The 21,407-nt window shown below is 40.4% G+C and overlaps 2 protein-coding genes across 2 annotated transcripts in view; both read right to left on the reverse strand.

Moving 5' to 3' along the window:
* The window catches only part of dcaf11 (ddb1 and cul4 associated factor 11), an 18,167-nt gene extending 8,135 nt beyond the window's left edge, over nt 1-10,032 (reverse strand). Inside the window, exons 1-10 of the mRNA XM_017696200.2 lie at nt 9,826-10,032; nt 9,049-9,247; nt 8,445-8,572; nt 8,188-8,306; nt 7,307-7,371; nt 6,177-6,277; nt 5,097-5,243; nt 3,445-3,499; nt 1,582-1,650; nt 172-229 (exon numbers count right to left, since the gene is read on the reverse strand). Of these exons, the coding sequence (XP_017551689.1) occupies nt 172-229; nt 1,582-1,650; nt 3,445-3,499; nt 5,097-5,243; nt 6,177-6,277; nt 7,307-7,371; nt 8,188-8,306; nt 8,445-8,572; nt 9,049-9,236 (930 nt within the window). The 5' untranslated portion in view covers nt 9,237-9,247; nt 9,826-10,032. The remainder of the gene's footprint in view (nt 1-171; nt 230-1,581; nt 1,651-3,444; nt 3,500-5,096; nt 5,244-6,176; nt 6,278-7,306; nt 7,372-8,187; nt 8,307-8,444; nt 8,573-9,048; nt 9,248-9,825) is intronic.
* Nucleotides 10,033-11,931: 1,899 nt separating this feature from the next.
* LOC119262344 (snake venom metalloprotease inhibitor 02A10-like) lies at nt 11,932-12,573 on the reverse strand. The gene has a single exon (XM_037533796.1). The coding sequence runs from the start codon at nt 12,571-12,573 to the stop codon at nt 11,932-11,934; it is 642 nt and encodes a 213-aa protein (XP_037389693.1).
* Between the last annotated feature and the right edge of the window lie 8,834 nt (nt 12,574-21,407).

A 21,407-nucleotide genomic window follows, 5' to 3' on the forward strand; every position in this document is an offset into this window, starting at 1 on the left:
CTTAATGTAAAACTAAGAGTTTTTTATGTGGTTTCTTACACTGTATGACTCACTGTACTCACTATAAACATAGTACATTAGCAGGGCTAAAACAGTAGTAGTGAAACCTGAATTTTATCCATCTTCAGACAAAAAACTGGACAATTTAATTTTTGTGGCCTATGCACTCACCTTCAGAGTTCTCTTATTTTGTTCACGGTCAAACACATAAAGGCAGCCATCATTCGCTCTATAGACAAACACACACAGTACACAAAATATCAATCATAAATGCAATCTACAGGGTGGGCCATTTATATGGATACACCCAAATAAAATAGGAATGGTTGGTGATATACTTCCTGTTTGTGGCACATTAGTCGTGGCCCACGACGACCAATCCACTTTCCAGGAAACTGTTCATCTAGGAATGCTCGGACCTGACACCCATAATGTGGTGGTGCACCATCTTGCTGGAAAAACTCAGGAAATGTGCCAGCTTCCAAAGTGGCTTGGTTGTCGTGGGCCAGTTGAATGGCCCCCAAGGTCTCCCGATCTGACCCCCTTAGACTTTTATCTTTGGGGTCATCTGAAGTCAACTGTCTATGCTGTGAAGATACGAGATGTGCAGCACCTGAAACTACGGATACTGGAAGCCTGTGCTAGCATTTCTTCTGCGGTGTTGCTATCAGTGTGTGAAGAGTGGGAGAAGAGGGTTGCATTGACATTCCAACACAATGGGCAGCACTTTCAACACATTTTATAAGTGGTCAGAAACTTGTAAATAACTCATGAAAGAATAAAGTTACCTTAAAACCACACCATTGTTTTTCTTGTGAAGTTCACAATAAGTTTGATGCGTCACATGACCCTCTTCCCATTGAAAAAACTAAAGTTGGATCCAAAATGTCCGACTTCAAAATGGCCGCCATGGTCATCACCCATCTTGAAAAGTTTTCCCCCTCCCATATACTATTGTGCCACAAACAGTAAGTTAATATCACCAACCATTCCCATTTTTTTTGGTGTATCCATATAAATGGCCCACCCATATATAGGTATTTTTGCACCGGGCAGTGTGGTACAGTGTAGTATGGTATGGTGCAATTACTAATTTGAATACAGAACTGTGACGACCAGCTGCAGGGTACTAAACATTAGCAGCTAACTTTAGCTAACCTCACTGAGCAACTTGTCATGAGATCCTTTATTGACATTTGTGGTCAAGCTGGTAATTCTCAAAGAAAAGCCTGCACAGTAAAAATAAAACTATTGAATGACATCTTTTGTGTAAAAATTCCGTAATAAGAACATTAAAATAAATGACTTCTCTACAGACTTCCTCAATATTCTCATTCAGAAACACTGCCGCTGCTGTAATGTTTTGCTCTTATGACGACTGCTTCTGAGGAAACATGAAAAGAGTCCCTAAACATAATATCAATAAATATCTACCCCAGGTTCTCAGGCATAGTACAGGTCTCTCCTCAGTGGAAGTGATAGCAAAACATACCTCACTGCCTTGGTGAAAAAAAACCTCATCTGTCACACACATTACACAGAGCATTTTTATTATTATTAGAAAAGGTGAGGGTAACTGACCCGCCTAGAATTTCTTTCCCATCTGTGGATGCTGCCAGAGAGAACACACAGAACCTCCGTTCCTCTGGACTGAGAGAGAAAAATAAGGATAATAAAGACTAAAATAGAAAGACCAGCAAGATAAAACTGCTGAAAAAATGACAAATATGACATTCACACAGTGTTTTGTCACTGGATATGATTTTTTCTTTTAGGTTTCAGAGTTCTATAAATGATCTTTCTCACATGATCAACACCATCATCATCACATCCATATCACCATCCATATCACCACCCTGAACATTAAACATGCAGTCCAGCTTCTAAAATGATGCAGATGAACCCTAGCTCCAGCTACAGCCTGGGTAGCGATGCTTAGTAGATATAAGGGTAATTATGGCCTGGACACGCTGGCAAAGTGCACTGCTAATTGTTTTTAAATTATATTCTTCCAGTTTGTAGAATAAACTTCTTCTGGTTTCTTTTGCTTTACTGCACAGTCAGAAGACTATGTACTTCAATTTGCTCAGTCTGACAGGCTGAAAAGTGCTTTACCTGTGTTGTTCAATCAGAGCCAGTTTAAGGGCAGCTATTTCCTGTTTGACCTGTTACACCAAAAACATGACTGCAAAACCCCTTAATGAATTAGTGTGAATGGAGCCAAATGGGTAAAAATGAACAGTGAAACACTGTTTAGCATTACTGCTAGTAAGCATTAATTGTTAGGAAATAATTCTGTTCACTGCTGATTGGTCATTTACTGACTTGCAGTCAGTAGTCATAACTGTACAAAAGACGCTTATAAAGTCTCATGCAGTTCAGCAGTGTAGAAATATCTGATGTTTTGTGTTGAGTAAACAAGTGCATTTCTCCTGTGTAAAAATGATTAAGAAAGCTCCTTTGAAACCCATTTATTTTGGACTCACTCAGGAGCACCCCCCTAGAAATACTCAGGTTGTGTCTCACAACAGCAGTTTTTTTTCCCCCACTATCACTGTATGATTCCACTTAGCCCTGGTCACTAAGTATTAGTAATGGTAGCTTTTCTCTAAGATGCTGGGACAAAATTAAAAACATACATTTGAAACAATATTCAGGGTTTCTTTGATTTAAAAATGTTTAAAACTGTTGTATTAAAGCAGAAGAACATTGGTTGTAGTGTTTTATAATGAATAAAATCAGAGTTAAGATAATCGACTGTAACCTAATCACAGCCGTCAAAAATACCATAATAAACCAGAGTTGTGCTCATTAACTAGCATTAAACCACTGACCAGAGACATCTTCACAACACACAATATGCAACATGATATTTAGGTTTTTTTTTAGGTTTGCAGTGATGCTTTTAAATGGTGTTTTTTACAGAGCTGTAATCTCTGAGTTTCTGTAAACACTGAGTTATGAGAACAAGTCTGATCATGTCAAGCAATCAGAATACTTCAGCTGAACTAACATTTTTACATGAAGTGCAGATTATTTTACATACATGATAACAGCTTAAAACCAACAAGACACAAAAACAAATGTAATTTCAATTACAAATTCAGTTTACAGGAACATGCTGAGACAGTGGTGACCAGAAAAGCACTGGCAAAACTTAAACCTTTACATATAAACCTGTCTAGAAGGTTCCTGGTAAACTGTATCTCAGCAAAGCACTGAAAATATAACTACACGAGACCTGTACTTTTTTCCAGCCTGTTCAGAAGCAGAAGCACTTTGCCAGTGTGTGTTCTGATTGGCTAGCTCAGTCAGGTGATGAATGTAATGAAGGATGTGTTTTAATGGTGATGTACTCTACTGTCACTCATCCACTGTAAAGGACCTGTGAAGGTGATTACCTGTGTTTTATATGCTATAATGTACTATGAGGGAAACACTAACTTGAGGTCCAGAGCGGTGTGCGTTTCACTTTCACCATCTATGCTGCAGACATGGACTGAAAGAAAAAAAAAAACAAAGTGGAAAAAGAAAAAAGTCACATCTAAATCTCCAAATAGATTTCCCTGAGGTGGTAACAGTGATTAGTAGTGTTTAAGGTTAAGCAGGGCATAAACCAACACAGGGTCATATATAATTTTAACAGCAGTGAGACTGATATTTCTCAAGATTCTTGAAGCCACAAAAGTAACTTTTTTAATTTTAAATGTTTTCATTTTGTTCAGAGAATTCACGCCTAGATTATTTTAATCTACCTCCTGGTGGCTGTAATACAGCACTGCCTAGAAACGGATAAGTACAGCCTCCATACAACAAGTTAGTTTAACACCTAAACCTAGTTAGAACTAAACCCCCCAAGTAAACAATCAGAGAGCTCCATGGCTGATCAGAAACAGTAGGAGCTGCAAACAAAGTTTGTGTTTTCATTTGTAACAAAGACATGCAAGTTGTTTGTATAAAAATATTCCCCAAATACTTTTCAATTTATTTAACAAACAAAAAACAAAAAATTGTGCCCCACTCTCCCCTAGACAAGGGTTTCCAATGTGATGGGTCCTTAGTGATTTCTTGAGCATCCAATGGACAGTTCCACATAGATTGTAGATGAACACACAAATCCACAAATAACACATGGTAAGAGGCAGATGATGTGTATCTCAACTCCTTTTCAGAGCCTCATGACATGGGCCACGCACAATCTTGCAATAAGTTGGAATGGAAAGGGCGGAGATAGTCTGAGTAGACTGTCTGAGTTTTTATACGTAATGTTAATGCAAAATAGTGGTAAGTGGTCAACTGAAAAAATAAGTTGTCTTTGGGGACTATTTTGCCTCACAATGCCTGCATGTAACTCTTTTTGAAAACATAAGTACTAAAAAAAATGAAATATTGTAAAACAATGTCTCAAATATCAGGCAGTGTATTCATTACCATTTCATTTATAAACTTTCTGTAAAGGAACTTTCAGAGGTAGATATCTAGTTTCTGTCACAACTGTGAACAATTCTGACTCAGATTCTCTGAAACTAAGCATTTCATACCAAACGACTCTGAATGACTTTAACACCTTAATGATGCAGAATTTACCCTTTAAATTTCTATTTAGCCTATTTCTACAAAGCCCATTTCTGTTCTAAATAGGGTCTGTGCCTAATAATTTTGATGTGACCTAATCTTCAAAATCATTTGAGCTATATTCATGTTTTTCAGCACAGTGTTGTTCTGATTTAGCCCAAACTGACACAATGCTATAGGATGATATTTTATTGACCTGTTCTGTTGCTGCTAAATCTAGTACAGTACATGGATTACAAAATAAAACACAGATTTTGAGACTAGCATGATTTAGTCTAAAAAACACAGTTTTCTGACATTTAAACAATCCAACTCAACAGCCCTCACTGGTAGATTGATAATACAATTCAATCAGCTCAAGCCTAATGTATACCTAATCAAATTTTATTAAAATATTGTTTAGTGTGCATTTAAAAGGAGCTAGAACTGTCTGTGTTACAGGTTCAGTCTGTGTATCAGGTGTTACTGAGTGAACAGCTGAGCTCATCTGACCTGACAATGTATGTATGTGGGTGTCTTACTGTAGTCAGACCAGCTGGAGTAGAGGACAGATCGCGAGTCTGGAGTAAAGCACACGTCCAGCACACTCCAGCCCACGTCCCTCGCCTTTACTGTCCGCTTCAGCATAAACCCGCCTCTGCTGGTATCGTACAGCCTGATATTCTGATCTAAACACAAACAAGCTCATCAGTAAACAAACCCTTACAGTGGAAAACAGGATGGAGAAACATTAATAAACACTTCTACATATTCTCTCTTTTTTTCCTGTTTTTATTTTTCACTCTGTTTGTAAACTTCAGCTTCCCTTAATATTATTAATGGACTAATATGAATGATCCAGAATTAACTGGAAAACATTCAATTACATTAAAGAACTTTTTCTCCTTTTCCTATAAAGTCATCAGAGGTGCACAAGAAAACTGAAATCACATTGCTATTGTTGTTTGGATGTTTACATCTGAGCAGAATGTTAGGTAACACAGGGTTACTGCACTTAAATGTCTGCATTTTATTCATTTTACTGCATTTGTAACTCTACAGAAATAAAGTGTTATATTATCTTTGTAATACTAGTTACAATTTCTATATTTTACTAATGTTTATGTACCAGCATCATCAGAAATTTATGTGAAAAATACTGCATATTGGCCCAGAATTCTCATTTACCATTTCAAAGATCAATGGGTATTTTTCTTATATAAGGTTTTCTTATGACAGTGACAATTATTAACATACAGAAATGCACAACTTGGATATAGTGTGCTGAACAAAATAAACATTCTTACAGTGCTGCACTATATATAATTTGTTAAATGTTATTGCAATACCGGCAACACTGATGCCGCAATATGCAAATACACTTCTAATTAAACTTCACAGTGCTTGTTTAGTGTGTGCTGAGATCATCCTGACCAATCACAGCTCCAGATGAGATTCTGTCGGTGTACTGCTTTTAAACCAACAACAGGAAATTATATTGGTTAAAATCATGCAGGGCAGTATTTAACCACGTCACATTACTGATACATTAATGTGCTGAAAATACATTTTGTCCATATCATGCAGCCTTGCCGTATTACAGTGTAGAGCTCAATCACTACCTTGACATGCAGAAAGGAACAAGTTTCCATCATCACTGTAGACTCCACAGAAAGCTTTCTGCTGATAGGTGTCCTTATGGGCCACAAAGTTGGGAAGAAAACTGAAGAACATGTAAAGAGTTTAAGTAAGAAACAAGGCACAACAAAGAAACATGAATCTTCAGCAGAAAATCTTCTATAATGTATCTTCAGTTCAAATTGAGGCTTATGCTGGACTTCAGAGACAATCTGAAACATGGATTACAACCAAACCTTTACTGTACATGCTGTCTTATTTCAGCAAATTAGCTTTCACTAGAACTATATTTTAAGACTGCACTAATGCCAGTGCATTATGAATAAACAATATAAATGATTATAAACAAAACACTGAACATAAATGTAAAGCAGTATGTCTCATTCGACCTACAACACCCCACTGTCAATGATTAAAGCTAGACATCTGGGTGCAGCCTATCAGAAAAATGGGTGGTACTTGTGCTATGGACACATCCACACTCACATGTCTGGCTGAGCAAAGGTTGAGAAAAGCTATAGTGAACCTGCATTTCACAGCTGGAAAACTGTTGCATGCAGGGTTGCTATGACAACCAGAAAAACTGCTGTTTTCCATTGTGCGCAGTGTTTCATTCACTGGTTCTTTTCTTGTGCAGGTTTGCCAGATTTTTTTTTCTTCACCAAATTGGTTAGTTTACAAGTTCAGTCACTAGCACAAATTATTAGAACATGCTTTTTTGGCCTACTGTCTAAATGCACTGCAGCCAGCAAAAACAGTTTGATGTTTTGCAGAAAATGAAAGTTAATAATCTTATGAATGTATATTTATCCTAGTGTTGAAAACCTGGCATCCTAAAGACACTAAACACAGTGCCCATGTCTGTCTAAAACAGAATTACAGCTCTGAAAAATATACTTTTAACACCTAAAAAGTGAGTTTAATCTTGAGCACAGAAATAAAAAAAATCAAACCATGAATCAAAAATGAAAATGTGTATTGTCATGCCCAGGCTATATCTATTCAGTCTCATTTTCACTTAATGTTTATCTGTACTGTCCCAAATTAATCAATAAAAATAAAAGGAAAAAATGCTGAGGAGTCTACAATAGTGTGTGCACGTGAACAAACTCACTGTGAGCGAATACGGCTGCACTCTCCATGAGAGAAACTAGAACCACGGCACCGACCTTGTTCCCTCTGTAACACATTTAATGTTTCTAAATATTTGTCGATGTTAGTTATGTAAACAATAATATTTTCTATATTGACATTCAGAGACAAGCTTTAAGTTCAAATCTTTTAGTGAAGCAGTCACTGTAAACTACAATATAATATGTGAATGGTCTACTTTCTCACCACACATTCTTACTTCATAAACCACCATGCTCTGAATGATGGAAGAACAAGAAAATCTACATCAAATCTGATCTGACTGGTAAAACCGAGTCACATATCCAGAAATCAGATTTGAATCAGATTCAAAATCACCTACAAATATGGCTTGGATTCAATTAGAAAATGCAGATTTCAAGTAGCTTTTTGCTGTTCAGACTGCAGAAGCTGTCTTGCTCAAATTGCTCATGTCAAAAACCAAATTTGATTTTGAAGGCAATAGATGCTCAGCATCTCTATTTTCTAAGTTGTTCGGCTCAAGTTGTGGCAAATGAGAACAGTGTATCCCTGTAACATTTCTGACCATTCATTTCAACACATTACTACTATGCTATCAATACTTTATTTAAATCATATACATCTATATTTTATGTAGATGTGCTGTATACATGCACTGACCTGTCTCTGGCTAAGCAATATCCACTAATGTTTCCACCTTCTACAACATGCCATCTATATTTGCTTCAAGACCAGGGATGCTTGGAAGCTGGAACAGGAATTATGTATACAGTACTGAAGATCTGTTCTGAGCTCTAAAAGACTGGCCGAAAAGGAAACTGAGATAGTGTGAGTTCTCCTGAGTACACTGGTGATGTGGTGGATGATGTTCAGTTTTTTCACCTGAGCCAGCATATGAGTGAAGCTATGTCTGCCCTTCAAGTTTGAGGAGGCTGTGGCCAGCAGAATCTGTGTCCGAATCTCACTGCGGTCCACATCCTGTGTGTCCGGATGGGAGTCCACTAAAACACAAAGGATTGGTGACTCAATAACAACAAAGAAACCCACCCAAACAGATTAAAAAATAGCTGTATTATTACTGCATTTTAACAACACAATTACCATACCAACAAATGAATGGAATCTATGTGTATATGTACCTGGAGGATCATAGCGGTGTCCCAGCCGTCCCTCCCAGGCTCCATCACTGTCCTCATCAGAGTCTGAGACAGACTGGACCAGCTGCAGTCCCGTCGCTCCACTGCCATGGACCAGTCTCACCTGGCCCCTACAGCAGAGGTAAACACAGAGCACAGAACTACACTACAGCACAAAATACCTGCTTCTAACACTTCATTAATCTGCTTTCCCTCAAGCTGAACAATTCACATGTTATATATGCAATGTTATATTTAAGGCTGCTGCTATTGATTATATGAGTAGCCGTGTAATCTATTAATGATTTGGACAATTAACTGAGCAGAGTTTAAAAAAAAAAATCTAATGAATGAAAGCACAGAATAAATTAAGTGGACTGAACAACAAGAAACATAAAGACCCTTTGAAAACTTCCCAAATATTTTACTGGAAAAAGATAAACTATGAAGCCATGCAGACGGCCAAGTAATTGCTAATTTATCAAGAAGGTAAATGTTTATAGTTATTTGAGTTTAACTGAGTTACTGTGTCATCCCTAGTAAATTTTTATCATATTATCTTGCAATTATATACCACTACTACATATAATAACAGACTTTATCTCACCTCCTGAGTAAGTACGCCAGTACTTGTGCTAAGTCTACGTCCTCCTCGGACGCTGTCACTCTCTCGGTCTGCCTATCGGACTGTCTGCGGCCCCTCTGGGTGGAGTTCTGGTTGGATTCTGGTTCTGACTGGTCTGGGTTACCGCTGGAACCCCGACCGGACATCCCAGAACTGGATTGAGAGCCCATAGACTGAGCACCTGCCACAAAATTAGCAGATAATGTTCAATAATAAATACTATCACACATGACCAATGGATATCTAACACACTTTCACAAGTACAGAGAAGTTCTTCTGTTCCCCATCTACTAGTAACTAGTTAGTTAAAGGGGCATTCCATCATTTTTTATGCATAATTCATCACCAGACTGGTGTAGCATTCATAAGGCAAAAGCACAGGTGTTTTCCATTTATGAAGCAAAAATACAGAATGATTACAGAATTATAAAATGTAATGTACAGAACTCCAATCTAGCCATAGTTAAACAGCTTGGTCTGCTAATATAGCTACAATACCAACATAAAGAATACGCCGTATATACTAAATAAACATGGGACGTCATAACAGACTGACTGCTTTAATATAACCAACATTATTGACATTATATACAAGATTAAATTCAGCAGGACAAGCGACGAATTACAGGTGACTGTTAAATATTAACGTTAGTCATAAGCTTTATAACTATTGCTCCTCGTCGACTCGTAATATTAGCGTTTATCGTTGACGTCTATGTTTGTTTATGCTGTGCGTTAGCTGAATGCTAAAGGGCCTACCGTAACACTGCAGTCTCTCAGCTCTCCGCTCAGACGTTTATCACAGAACAACAGCGCTATGACAAAGTTTATACACAGATATTAATCTTCCCTGAACTGTTTTTTCTGCTTGACTGTTTATCTAATTTGTTTTTAAGGGCACATCTGTCTGTCCCAAACTCGCCATGTTGTTTACGAACCGACGCTCGCTCCCGCCGGTCACGTGACCCGCTATCGCGAGAGCGCGCGTCTGTCACTGACACAGTGGCCACTCATGAAGATGGTACTAGATAGTAGAGGTGTTTGAGGACTCCAATACGTGCAAATGTGGTGTGAAGAGAGGCCACCCACGAAGATGGTACTAGATAGTAGAGGTGTTTGAGGACTCCAATACGTGCAAATGTGGTGTGAAGAGAGGCCACCCACGAAGATGGTACTAGATAGTAGAGGTGTTTGAGGACTCCAATACGTGCAACTGTGGTGTGAAGAGAGGCCACAGCCGTTATGCAGATGGTCAGTAAAGCAGTCAGAATTAAGCTTTCGTTGGTTTTAAACTAACCAATAACGATATATTTTAAATAAAAGTCGTTTTCAACATGAGTTTTTAATCAAAATATATTTTTGTTTATCTAGCCCTAGAAAATTAATCCATCCCTGCTGGAAAAAGACGACTTTTATAATAGGGCTGACCAGAAAAGATGTAGTGATAATTTAACATCAGTTTTGAATATTTGCAGAATTCACTGTGTTAACAAAAATATTCTATTATACAGGGTTTAATCAGCACTGTAAGGGTATGTAAAATGTTTAAAGCACATTTTAAATTGTGAAGACTGCACGTTTGTCACGACCTAAAAGCTCATTTCCAACCAGGCATTCATGAACGTCAAAAATAGCAATGAACAGGTGAGTAAGCACAAAATACAATCTATGGTAAGTGGTGTCAGTGGTGTCAGTACGAGGGTTCTAAAAGTCTCTAAAGGAAGGAGCTAGAATAGCTTACTAGGTTACCTTACAGGAGGAGTTTGTAGTTTGGGGTAATGGGTTGTAGTTGTTCTCCATTTAAAGAAGAGACTGTGAAATAAAATAAAAATAACTATAAAATCAATTTCAAGCAGAAATAACTGTCACTTTTAACTGCAGGACTGGTTAAGAACCTGCCCATTTTATTGTTCCCCTGCTCTCTCATGCTGTAACTTAGGATGAGCTTGTGAATTACATGATTCCTCAGTCCTGGTGACTGCCTATTTCAGGCTGTGTTCTAAATAAATGAAAATAGTACATTCAGCAGTATAGTATGTGTAGTGTTGGACAGTCTAGTGCTTCCCTGCTCTGCACACCTGATCAGCCTACAAGGAGCTTATTAATTCGTTAATCGGTTGATTCAGGTGTGCTCAATGAGACTAAGCGCACAGTGTATGGTCTTAAGGACTGAGAGAGCTCTAATTAACATAGTGTAAACATCATTGTATTTGTATGTCACATGCTTAAATTTTGATGTTTGAGTCTGAACAACATTTCAATATTTGCCCCTCAGTTAACTGTCATACATACATCATAATTCCACAGTCAAATAGCTGCAAACTTTTAAGTAAATATCCCATTCAGTCACTGTTAGTTTCGGGGGAAACCAATAACTCACTTCCACTGGATAAAGATTATAGTGAAGCATTATTTCATTCTTGTGGATGAGCATCTTCAACCAGGATCACCTGAGGAAGAGATGACTGGATGTCTGATCTTGTCTGATGCTTGTGCTCCAAGATTTAGCAAAAGAGAGGAACTTGATATTTTGTGTGAGATTTTCTTGTGGCTGAATTCAGTCTTCAAGACAAAAAAGGCTGTTTAGTGTGATACTTGGCGTCTTTGTGGGAAAAACTATGCTATTCTCACAGACCCCCTGCAATTATGCCATGGCTTGACATGTTGTTCAGAATAATGCTGCTCAACTCCTTCTGTTCAGAGTAGCGCTGGTTCATTAGTAGGGTGTATTGGGATGGGGAGACAGGGCTGGTTCATTGGTAGCGTTATGAGGATGGGGAGACAGGGCTAGTTCATTGGTAGGGTTATGAGGATGGGGAGACAGGGCTAGTTCATTGGTAGGGTTATGAGGATGGGGAGACAGGGCTAGTTCATTGGTAGGGCTATGGGGAGATAGGGCTGGTTCTTTGGTAGGGGTATGGGGAGATAGGGCTGGTTCTTTGGTAGAGGTATGGGGAGATGGGGCTGGTTCTTTGGTAGAGGTATGGGGAGATGGGGCTGGTTCTTTGTTACGGGTATGGGGAGATAGGGCTGGTTCTTTGGTAGGGGTATGGGGAGATAGGGCTGGTTCTTTGTTACGGGTATGGGGAGATAGGGCTGGTTCTTTGGTAGGGGTATGGGGAGATAGGGCTGGTTCTTTGGTAGGGGTATGGGGAGATAGGGCTGGTTCTTTGTTACGGGTATGGGGAGATAGGGCTGGTTCTTTGGTAGGGGTATGGGGAGATAGGGCTGGTTCTTTGGTAGGGGTATGGGGAGATAGGGCTGGTTCTTTGGTAAGGCTATGGGGAGATAGGGCTGGTTCTTTGGTAAGGCTATGGGGAGATAGGGCTGGTTCTTTGGTAAGGCTATGGGGAGATAGGGCTGGTTCTTTGGTAAGGCTATGGGGAGATAGGGCTGGTTCTTTGGTAGGGGTATGGGGTGATAGGGCTGGTTCTTTGTTACGGGTATGGGGAGATAGGGCTGGTTCTTCGGTAGGGGTATTGGGATGGAGAGACAGGACTGGTTCATTGGTAGGGTTATGAGGATGGGGGACAGGGCTAGTTCATTGGTAGGGGTGTAACTGTCAGAGTGACATGTTTATTATTTTTTGTTTATCGTTATAAATTCATGTCATTTAATTTCATAGGGTTATTAAAATTGCCCACACAGCCTCAGAGACTGTTGAACCCAGAAAATCTACACGCAAGAGAAAGTATACCACCAAAATGCTAGAATTAAAAGAACAAGAGGCCTTTCAAAGGGAGAGTAAATTCATCAAGCTGTATGAATGCTGGAAAGATCAAGTTAGAGCTTCACGAAACAATCTTAAGGATGAGTGTTCTGAACATGACTTGAGTAACATGATGGATGATGTTGAAGGGCTAGAGACAAAATTGAAAGAGCTGTACGGAAATATGCGAACTCAACTAGCACCTTCACCTGAAGTTAGAAGAAAGATGGATTCCTGCATAGCAGTGACAGCAGATTTGATGAAGATAATGAAAATACGAATGAGTGAAGTGGGGCTAGAGGACTTTGATGCTAAAGCAGAAAACACAAGGCTTCATGAAGTGCTTGATAGAGAGTATGCCCATTCAATATTTGGGACTACAATCTCTAGGTCTACAGATGGTAGTAGCCACTCTCAGTCATCAGAACAGCAAAGCATTGCAGCAAAACGAGCAGAGTGTGCCGCACAGTTGGCCGCAAAACAGGCTGAAATAAAAATGGAAGAGACCATAGCTACACAAAGGCAAGAACTAAAGAGACTAGAAAATCAAAGGGATCTTCAAGTTCTAACTGCCAAGCTTAAAGCATACTCCGATGCTGACTCAGATCAGGACTGTGATGAAAGCAGAACAGTGCAGAACAAAGTCACTAATTGTCCTCAAATACCCTATAAAGAAATTAAAAGGGAACAAACATGGAAGAATGGTGGCATTGAACAAACAGCCCAGAACAACAATGAAGCATCTTTAGCGCAAGTCCTACATGATACACTAGTTCTTACCAGACTTCCTGCACCTGAGCCTGCTGTCTTCTATGGAGACCCACTCAAGTTCTTAGAGTGGAGCACAAGTTTCAAGACATTGATAGAACAGCGATGCACAAGTCCAGCTGACAGGTTGTTCTACCTACAGAAATACATTAGCGGTGAGGCAAGGTCCATGTTAGAAGGCAGCTTCTACAGGAAGGATGATGAAGCCTACGATCAAGCGTGGGAGGCTTTGAACACTCGCTATGGACACTCATTTGTAATTCAGCGTGCATTTAGAGAAAAATTAAACAACTGTCCAAAGATTGGTCCTAAAGAGTCAGTCAAACTGAGACAATTTAGTGATTTCCTAACTGCCTGTAGCAATGCAATGCCTCATATCAAAGGGCTTCAGGTGTTAAATGACTGTGAAGAGAATCAAAATCCACAAAATCCCTGACTGGGTGACCTCTCGCTGGAATCGTCATGTCACAAAGCGCTTGCGGCAAAAGGAGGAATACCCCAGTTTCAAAGAGTTTGCTGAATTCATGGCACAAGAAGCTGAGATTGCATGCAATCCTGTGACATCCTTTCATGCACTGAAGCATACTGACGAAAGGCCCGTTAGAGACACAAGGCGCCCAAAGGCTAATGCATTCATGACAAATGTGAAAGCATCAGAAAATGCAAATACAGCTATGAAGGCATGCATATGCTGTGGAGAAAGCCATTCTATCCACAAATGCCAGAAGTTTGACAACAAGTCCATGAAAGACAAGAAAAGCTTTATCTTTGATAATAGCCTATGCTTTGGCTGTCTTAGGAAGAGACACAATGCAAAGGAATGCAAGAATAAAGCTACGTGTGGCATATGTAAGAAACATCATCCAACTCCACTTCATGAAGACTGCTCCTCTGTTCCTGCAAACACATCTTCTGCTAGAGAAGCACCAGAGAACACCTCTTCACTTTCGTGCTGTCTTGATAGATGTGACGGTGGAAGCACATCCATGATAGTCCCTGTGTGGATTTCCAGAAACACCTTAGTTTACGCTTTACTAGATACCCAGAGTAGCAACACCTTTGTAGACAAGGAGGTATGTGAGAAGATGGGGACAGATTTAGAGCCAGTTAAATTAAAGCTTACCACTATGATGGGAAGAGATTCCATTGTTCAGAGTGAGAGAGTAAGTGGACTTAAAGTTAGAGGGTTTTCCTCACCATGCTTTATTAACTTGCCACCTGCCTACACCAGAGACTTCATCCCACTTGAACGTTCTCACATTCCAACTCCTAACACTGCCAAAAGATGGAGACATCTAAATACAATAGCCCAGGAACTGCCAGAATTGATGGACTGTGAGGTCGGTCTCCTGATTGGCTATGACTGTGCCAGAGCATTGGCTCCACGTCAAGTTATCACTGGAGGTGATGATGAGCCATACGCAATCAAGACTGACCTGGGTTGGAGCATTGTAGGCAGTTCACCACAAGCCTCAAAGTCAACAGAAGTGACGGGTCTGTGTTATCGTGTAACAGTCAAAGAGATACCATCATTGACACCAGTCACTGTTATCAGAGCACTCGAGTCGGACTTTAAAGACACAAACCCTGGTGAAAAGAGCGTATCACAAGATGATATACAGTTCATGCAATTACTGAATAACACAGTACATCAGAATGCAGATGGTCATCTGGAAATGCCCCTTCCCTTTAAGACACGTCCACAGTTGCCAGACAACAAGCATTTGGCCCTGGTTCGACTGAAGCGCCTAAAAGGAAAACTTGAGAAAAATTCCAAATTCAAGGATGACTACCTTAAGTTTATGGAAGGTGTCTTCAAGAATGGTGAAGCAGAGAGAGCTGAATACCAACCCAAGGCGGGAAATGTGTGGTATGTACCACACCAAGGGGTCTATCACCCTAGAAAGCCAGACAAAATTAGGGTCGTGTTCGACTGCTCTGCCAAGTATGGGGGCACTGCCTTAAATGATCACTTACTAGCTGGACCTGATCTTACAAATGGGCTGACAGGAGTTCTCTGCAGATTCCGAAAGCATCCAATAGCAATCATCTGTGATGTGGAAAAAACAGAGATTACTTACAGTTTCTGTGGTGGGAGAAAGGCGACACAAGTTCAGATCCAAAAGAATATCGAATGAATGTCCATCTTTTTGGAGGAGCATCCTCTCCTGGCTGCGCAAATTATGGAATGAAGTATTTTGCGTGCCAGAATGAAAAAGAGTATCCTGCAGCAGCCAACTTCATCAGAAAGAATTTCTACGTCGATGATGGGCTTCTTAGCGTAGAATCTGTTGACACAGCCATCAAGCTAGTGAGAGATGCACAAGATGTGTGTGCAAGAGGGAAATTACACCTCCACAAGTTCATCTCAAACAGCAGAGTCAGTTCCTGAGAGTGAACGAGCTAGTGGAATTCAAGATGTAGACTTGAATTATGGAGAACTCCCAGTTCAAAACGTGTTGGGAGTTAGGTGGATTGCAAACAGTGACACCTTTTCCTTTAAAGTCACCCTGGATGAAAAACCAGCAACAAGGCGGGGAGTCCTGTCAACTGTAGCTTCTGTGTTTGACCCACTGGGCTTCTTAGCTCCCTTCATCCTACTGGGAAAGAAAGTACTACAGGAAATGTGTCAAAGAGGCACTGGATGGGACGAACCTCTACCCATAGAATTGAAGCCACAATGGGAGAGCTGGGTTAGTGACTTAGAGAATCTCCAGAAGCTCCAGATATCAAGGTGCTTCATTCCAGAAAAAATGGGAAAAATCCAGAGAACTGATCTGCATCACTTTTCGGATGCGAGCACCCATGGGTATGGACAGTGTTCATATATTCGAGTGGTAGGTGAAGACAAAGTACACTGCTCTCTAGTCATAGGTAAAGCTAGAGTTGCTCCCACAAAAGTTGTAACCATACCAAGGCTGGAGTTAACTGCTGCAGTGGTCTCCTCAGCAGTAAGCAGTATGTTAAAAGAGGAGCTAGAGGTTAAAATTGATCAGGAGTATTTTTGGACTGATTCACAGGTGGTCTTGGGCTACATTAACAATGAAGCTCGAAGATTTCACATTTTCGTAGCCAATCGAGTTCAAAGAATCAGAGAAATGACTGACCCAGCTCAGTGGCACTATATCAGCACTGATCAAAATCCAGCAGATCACTCTTCCAGAGGACTCAAGGTAGCAGAGTTGATAAGGTCAGATTGGCTGACTGGGCCCAAGTTCTTGTGGGAAAGAGAGATTGTCACACCAAACTTAGCTCCCCAGCTTCTGGTGGGGGATCCTGAAGTCAAAGTGACACAAGCGTTACAAACAAAAGTAACAGAAGAGGACAATTTCTCAAACAGGCTCAAACGATTCTCAAAATGGCATACAGCACTTAATGTCATTGCACGTATCCAACACCTAGCAAAGGAAACTAAGGCAGCAGAACCTCTTAATGTTGAGGATCGAAGAAAGGCCAGTCTTGCACTTGTAAAATTGGCTCAAAGGGATGCCTTTGAAGAAGAAATGCAAATACTGAGTCAAGGAAAACTGCCAAGTAGTCATCAGTTATATCAGCTTGACCCAATAATTCAAGACGGTGTTCTTAGGGTGGGAGGGCGTTTAAAGAATGCTTCTTTACCTCTTGACCTAAAGCATCCAGTAATCCTACCCAAAGATGGCGAGGTCACACGCCTGGTTGTAGATTACTGTCATGAAAAAACTCAGCACCAAGGCAGAGGACAAACCCTTAATGAACTGAGAGCAAATGGATACTGGGTTCTAAGTGGCAGAAAAGTTGTGGCAAACCACATTAAACAATGTGTGACATGCAGGAGAGCTCGCAGGCCTACAGAAACGCAGAAGATGGCGGATCTACCTGCAGACCGTGTTGATCCCTCACCACCATTCTCCTACTGTGGGATGGATTGTTTCGGGCCCTTTCATTCTAAACAGGGTCGTAAGGAGAGTAAAAGATATGGACTAGTATTCACCTGTCTTTCCTCGAGGGCAGTACACATTGAAATGTTAGAAGATCTAACAACTGATGCCTTTATAAATGCACTGCGCTGTTTTATAGCTATTCGTGGAGCAAATCAGATCAGATCAAGGGACTAATTTTGTTGGGGCTAAAAATGAATTGGCAAAGACTTTGAGTGGAGTGAACCAAGACTGACTGACTGCCTTTCTTGCTGAAAAGCAGTGTGACTTTATTATGAACGTCCCTGATGCTAGTCACATGGGAGGAGTTTGGGAGAGGCAGATCAGAACTATTAGGAATGTCCTAAACTGTGTCCTCTCACAAAGCACTGGAAGATTAGATGATGCTTCTTTAAGAACATTTTTCTATGAAGCTATGTCAATAATAAATAGCCGCCCACTTGCTACCAACAACATCAATGATCCCAAAAGTCTGGAACCACTCACACCAAATCATTTACTCACCATGAAATGCTCTGTCCCGCTGCCTCCACCAGAAAAATTTGTAGCAGAGGATCTGTATGCCAGAAAGAGATGGCGCAGGGTGCAGTATCTGACTGAGCAATTTTGGAGTAGATGGAGGAAGGAATACTTGGCAAACATCACCCTCAGACAACGCTGGCACTCCCCAAGACGAAATGTGAAGGTTGGGGATATTGTCATTGTCAAAGAAGAAGCACCACGCAATGAGTGGAGACTTGGACGAGTACTTGATGTTTGTAAAGATGAAGATGAACTGGTGCGAAAGGCCACAATACAAATAAGCACTAGAAAGCTGGAAAAGGCAGGCCAGTATGTAGTGAACACATCCATTCTTGAAAGACCAATTCATAAATTAGTTGTACTTGTAGAGAACAACTAAAGTGTTCCTAAGCTTTAAAACACTTGTGTTCAGAGTTTAAATGGTTTATATACTCAGTTCTGAAAATTACTAGATTTATTCATTTGAGAGGGATATCATAAACCATAGTAATTTGGTGGGAGTGTAACTGTCAGAGTGACATGTTTATTATTTTTTGTTTTCATGTCATTTAATTTCATAGGGTTATTAAAAGTGCTAAAAACTAATAAGAACATGTTTAAAGATGAGAGTAAAATCTAAAAATCTCTGGTTAAAAATGAGTACTTTAATTATGCCATTTTATTGTGGAGTGTCATAGGTCATGTGACACTAGTTAGTTACGCGGGTAATTGAGGAATTGTGAGCCAGAACTAACTTGGCGGCAGAGAGACAACTAGCTTGGAGCAGAGAGGGAACGAACTACCATAGCTAACACAAGGTCTAAGAGGCGAACACGGTAAATATTTCTTTGTTTATATAGTGTGTTGATGTACATTTTTATATGCCTTTTGAATGAATCTCATATTTGTGTGTTATATACGGCACTGTTGTACTAGCTAACTTGTTCCAGCGTAACTAGTAATGGACACTAGCTCAAAGGACATTGAAACAAGAGAAATGCATATCTTGAAAGAATGCTTTGTTTCTGTTATAGTTTTCACGGTGTCCGATGAAGAGAGAGGAAGAGAGAGAGAGAGAGAGAGAGAGAGAGAGAGAGAGAATAAATCTTCAAAAGACATCAGTATGACTCGTGGCCATTATTTCATTAGACCGGTGTATTGGGTATTGGGATGGGGAGACAGGGCTGGTTCATTGGTAGGGCTATTGGGATGGGAAGACAGAGCTGGTTCATTGGTAGGGGTATTGGGATGGGGAGACATGGCTGGTTCATTGGTAGGGGTATGGGGATGAGGAGACAAGGCTGGTTCATTGGTAGAGGTATGGGTAAAGGGATACAGGGCTGGTTCTTTGGTAGGGGTCTGGGGATGGGGAGACAAGGCTGGTTCATTGGTAGGGCTGTGGGGATGGGGAGTCAGGGCTGCTGAGCCTGAAACTGCATCTGTAGGGCCTGGCACCAGGCAGGGGCAGGGACAACTAATTTAGTATGAGTAGCTTACTAAGGTTGCCTGAGGTGATTAAGTGTTAGCTACAAGAGGAGCGAAATGTATTTATTCTATATTCTTTTAACGATGATAGGTTAGTAATTTAATAATGAAAATGTACCTATTTTTTTGGACATTTGGCTTTGATTCATTTTTCAGTTTTAATGTAGAGGCACATGATGGTCAGCTCTGCTGATACATTCAGTGAGCCCATGAGCTACAGATCAGGCAAAGTGAAAGAGAAGCAGGGGGTGGACACTGAGCACTGTGCCGCAGGATATCATAAACTGCACTTTTGTTTTGGAGTTTTTGGCTTCAGCTGTCTGAATCTCTGAATGACAAGGATGGCTTTATGCCCCCTCTGGCACAGGCATCTGTTAGCTCATGTACACAGAGCTGGACAGTTACCATTCTCCTCTGGAGTCATCACAAGTGATGTTTCTTATGCAGCAGCTGGAAAGGCTAGCAAACTGCCAGTGATTAAACTGAAAAACAAAGAAGTATATTCTCCAAAACACTTGGTGGGAGAAGATGTCTGAAACTGGTGAAGCTTATTGCACATGATCTCATCATACACACCACAGGTTCTCAACCCTGGTCCTGGAATAACCACTGTCCTGTACATCAATGTGTTTTTCCTGCTTTATACACCTGGCCCAATGCATGAAGAGTTTGTTAATTTGTTAATGAGTTCAGTCAGTTGTGCTAGATGAGTCAACCACTGATCTACACTCTTCTTCTTCTTTCGGCTGCTCCCTTTAGGGGTCGCCACAGCGGATCATCTGCCTCGATTTTGCCCTATCCATTGCCTCCTCTACTTTTACACCAACCATCTCCATGTCCACCTTCACTACATCCATAAACCTTCTCTGAGGTCTACCTCTTCCCTTCTACCCGGCAGCTCCATCTCCAACATTCTTTGACCAATATATCCAGTATTCCTCCTCAACACATGTCCAAACCATCTCAACCTGGCCTCTCTGGCTTTATCTCCAAACTGCTCCACCTTCACTGTCCCTCTGATCTGCTCATTTCACATCTTGTCCAGCCTTGTCACTCCCAACGAAAATCTCAGCATCTTCATCTCTGCCACCTCCAGCTCAGCCTCCCTGTCTTTTAGACAGAGCCATTTTCTCCTTTCCATACATCATAGCAGGACACACTACTGTCTTGTAAACCTTCCCATTTCACTCTTGCTGCTATCACACATCAGCCCTGACATCTGTCTTCACCCACTCCATCCTGCCTGCACCCTCTTCCTCACCTCTTTGTGTTCAGAACCATTCTTCTACATGAACCTTACAGACTGATGCAGGATTCCAGAATGGGGGGTGAAAGATGCCATACTGTTTTGGAAAAATAGCCTTATTTGGTCTGGTGAAGACAGTATCTGACTTTTCACCATGACTGGATGTGTAAAAGGGGAATTCCAACTGATTTCCAAAAATGTCTGCATAATTAAATGGTTGAGATGTAAACAGTTATTCAGAGTGGTTTGGTGTAAAATGCTCTATTCTAAAGAATTGTTCACAATGGCGGAGCTCCCTCACAGAAAACACACTGGTTCTGAACACACTGCCTGATGCCTGAGATGTTTTACAATAGTTTTGAGATGTTGGCCTAAAAAAGGTAAACCCAAAGAAAATATATATACACAATTAATTTCCTATTATTCTACCATCAAAATTGCATATAAAAACTCAGAAGACACTCAGATGATGTAGGTTTATTGGTGGTTTTGGAAAGTAAATGGCTATTTTTGCCTTTAGTGTGGTTGAACTCGCATCAAACCACATGGAATGACTGTAATTACATATCAACCACTAAATTATGCAGAAACTTTTAAAAATCAGTGGAATTTCCTATTAAGGGTTTATGAGAAATGTGCATATGTGATGAAATGGCTGTTTATGATGAAGTCTTGTTTAAGACTGTTCTGTGTATCTTCTAAAACTGGACTGAAT

Source organism: Pygocentrus nattereri, chromosome 24, assembly GCF_015220715.1.
Source record: "Pygocentrus nattereri isolate fPygNat1 chromosome 24, fPygNat1.pri, whole genome shotgun sequence".
NCBI lineage: Eukaryota > Metazoa > Chordata > Actinopteri > Characiformes > Serrasalmidae > Pygocentrus > Pygocentrus nattereri.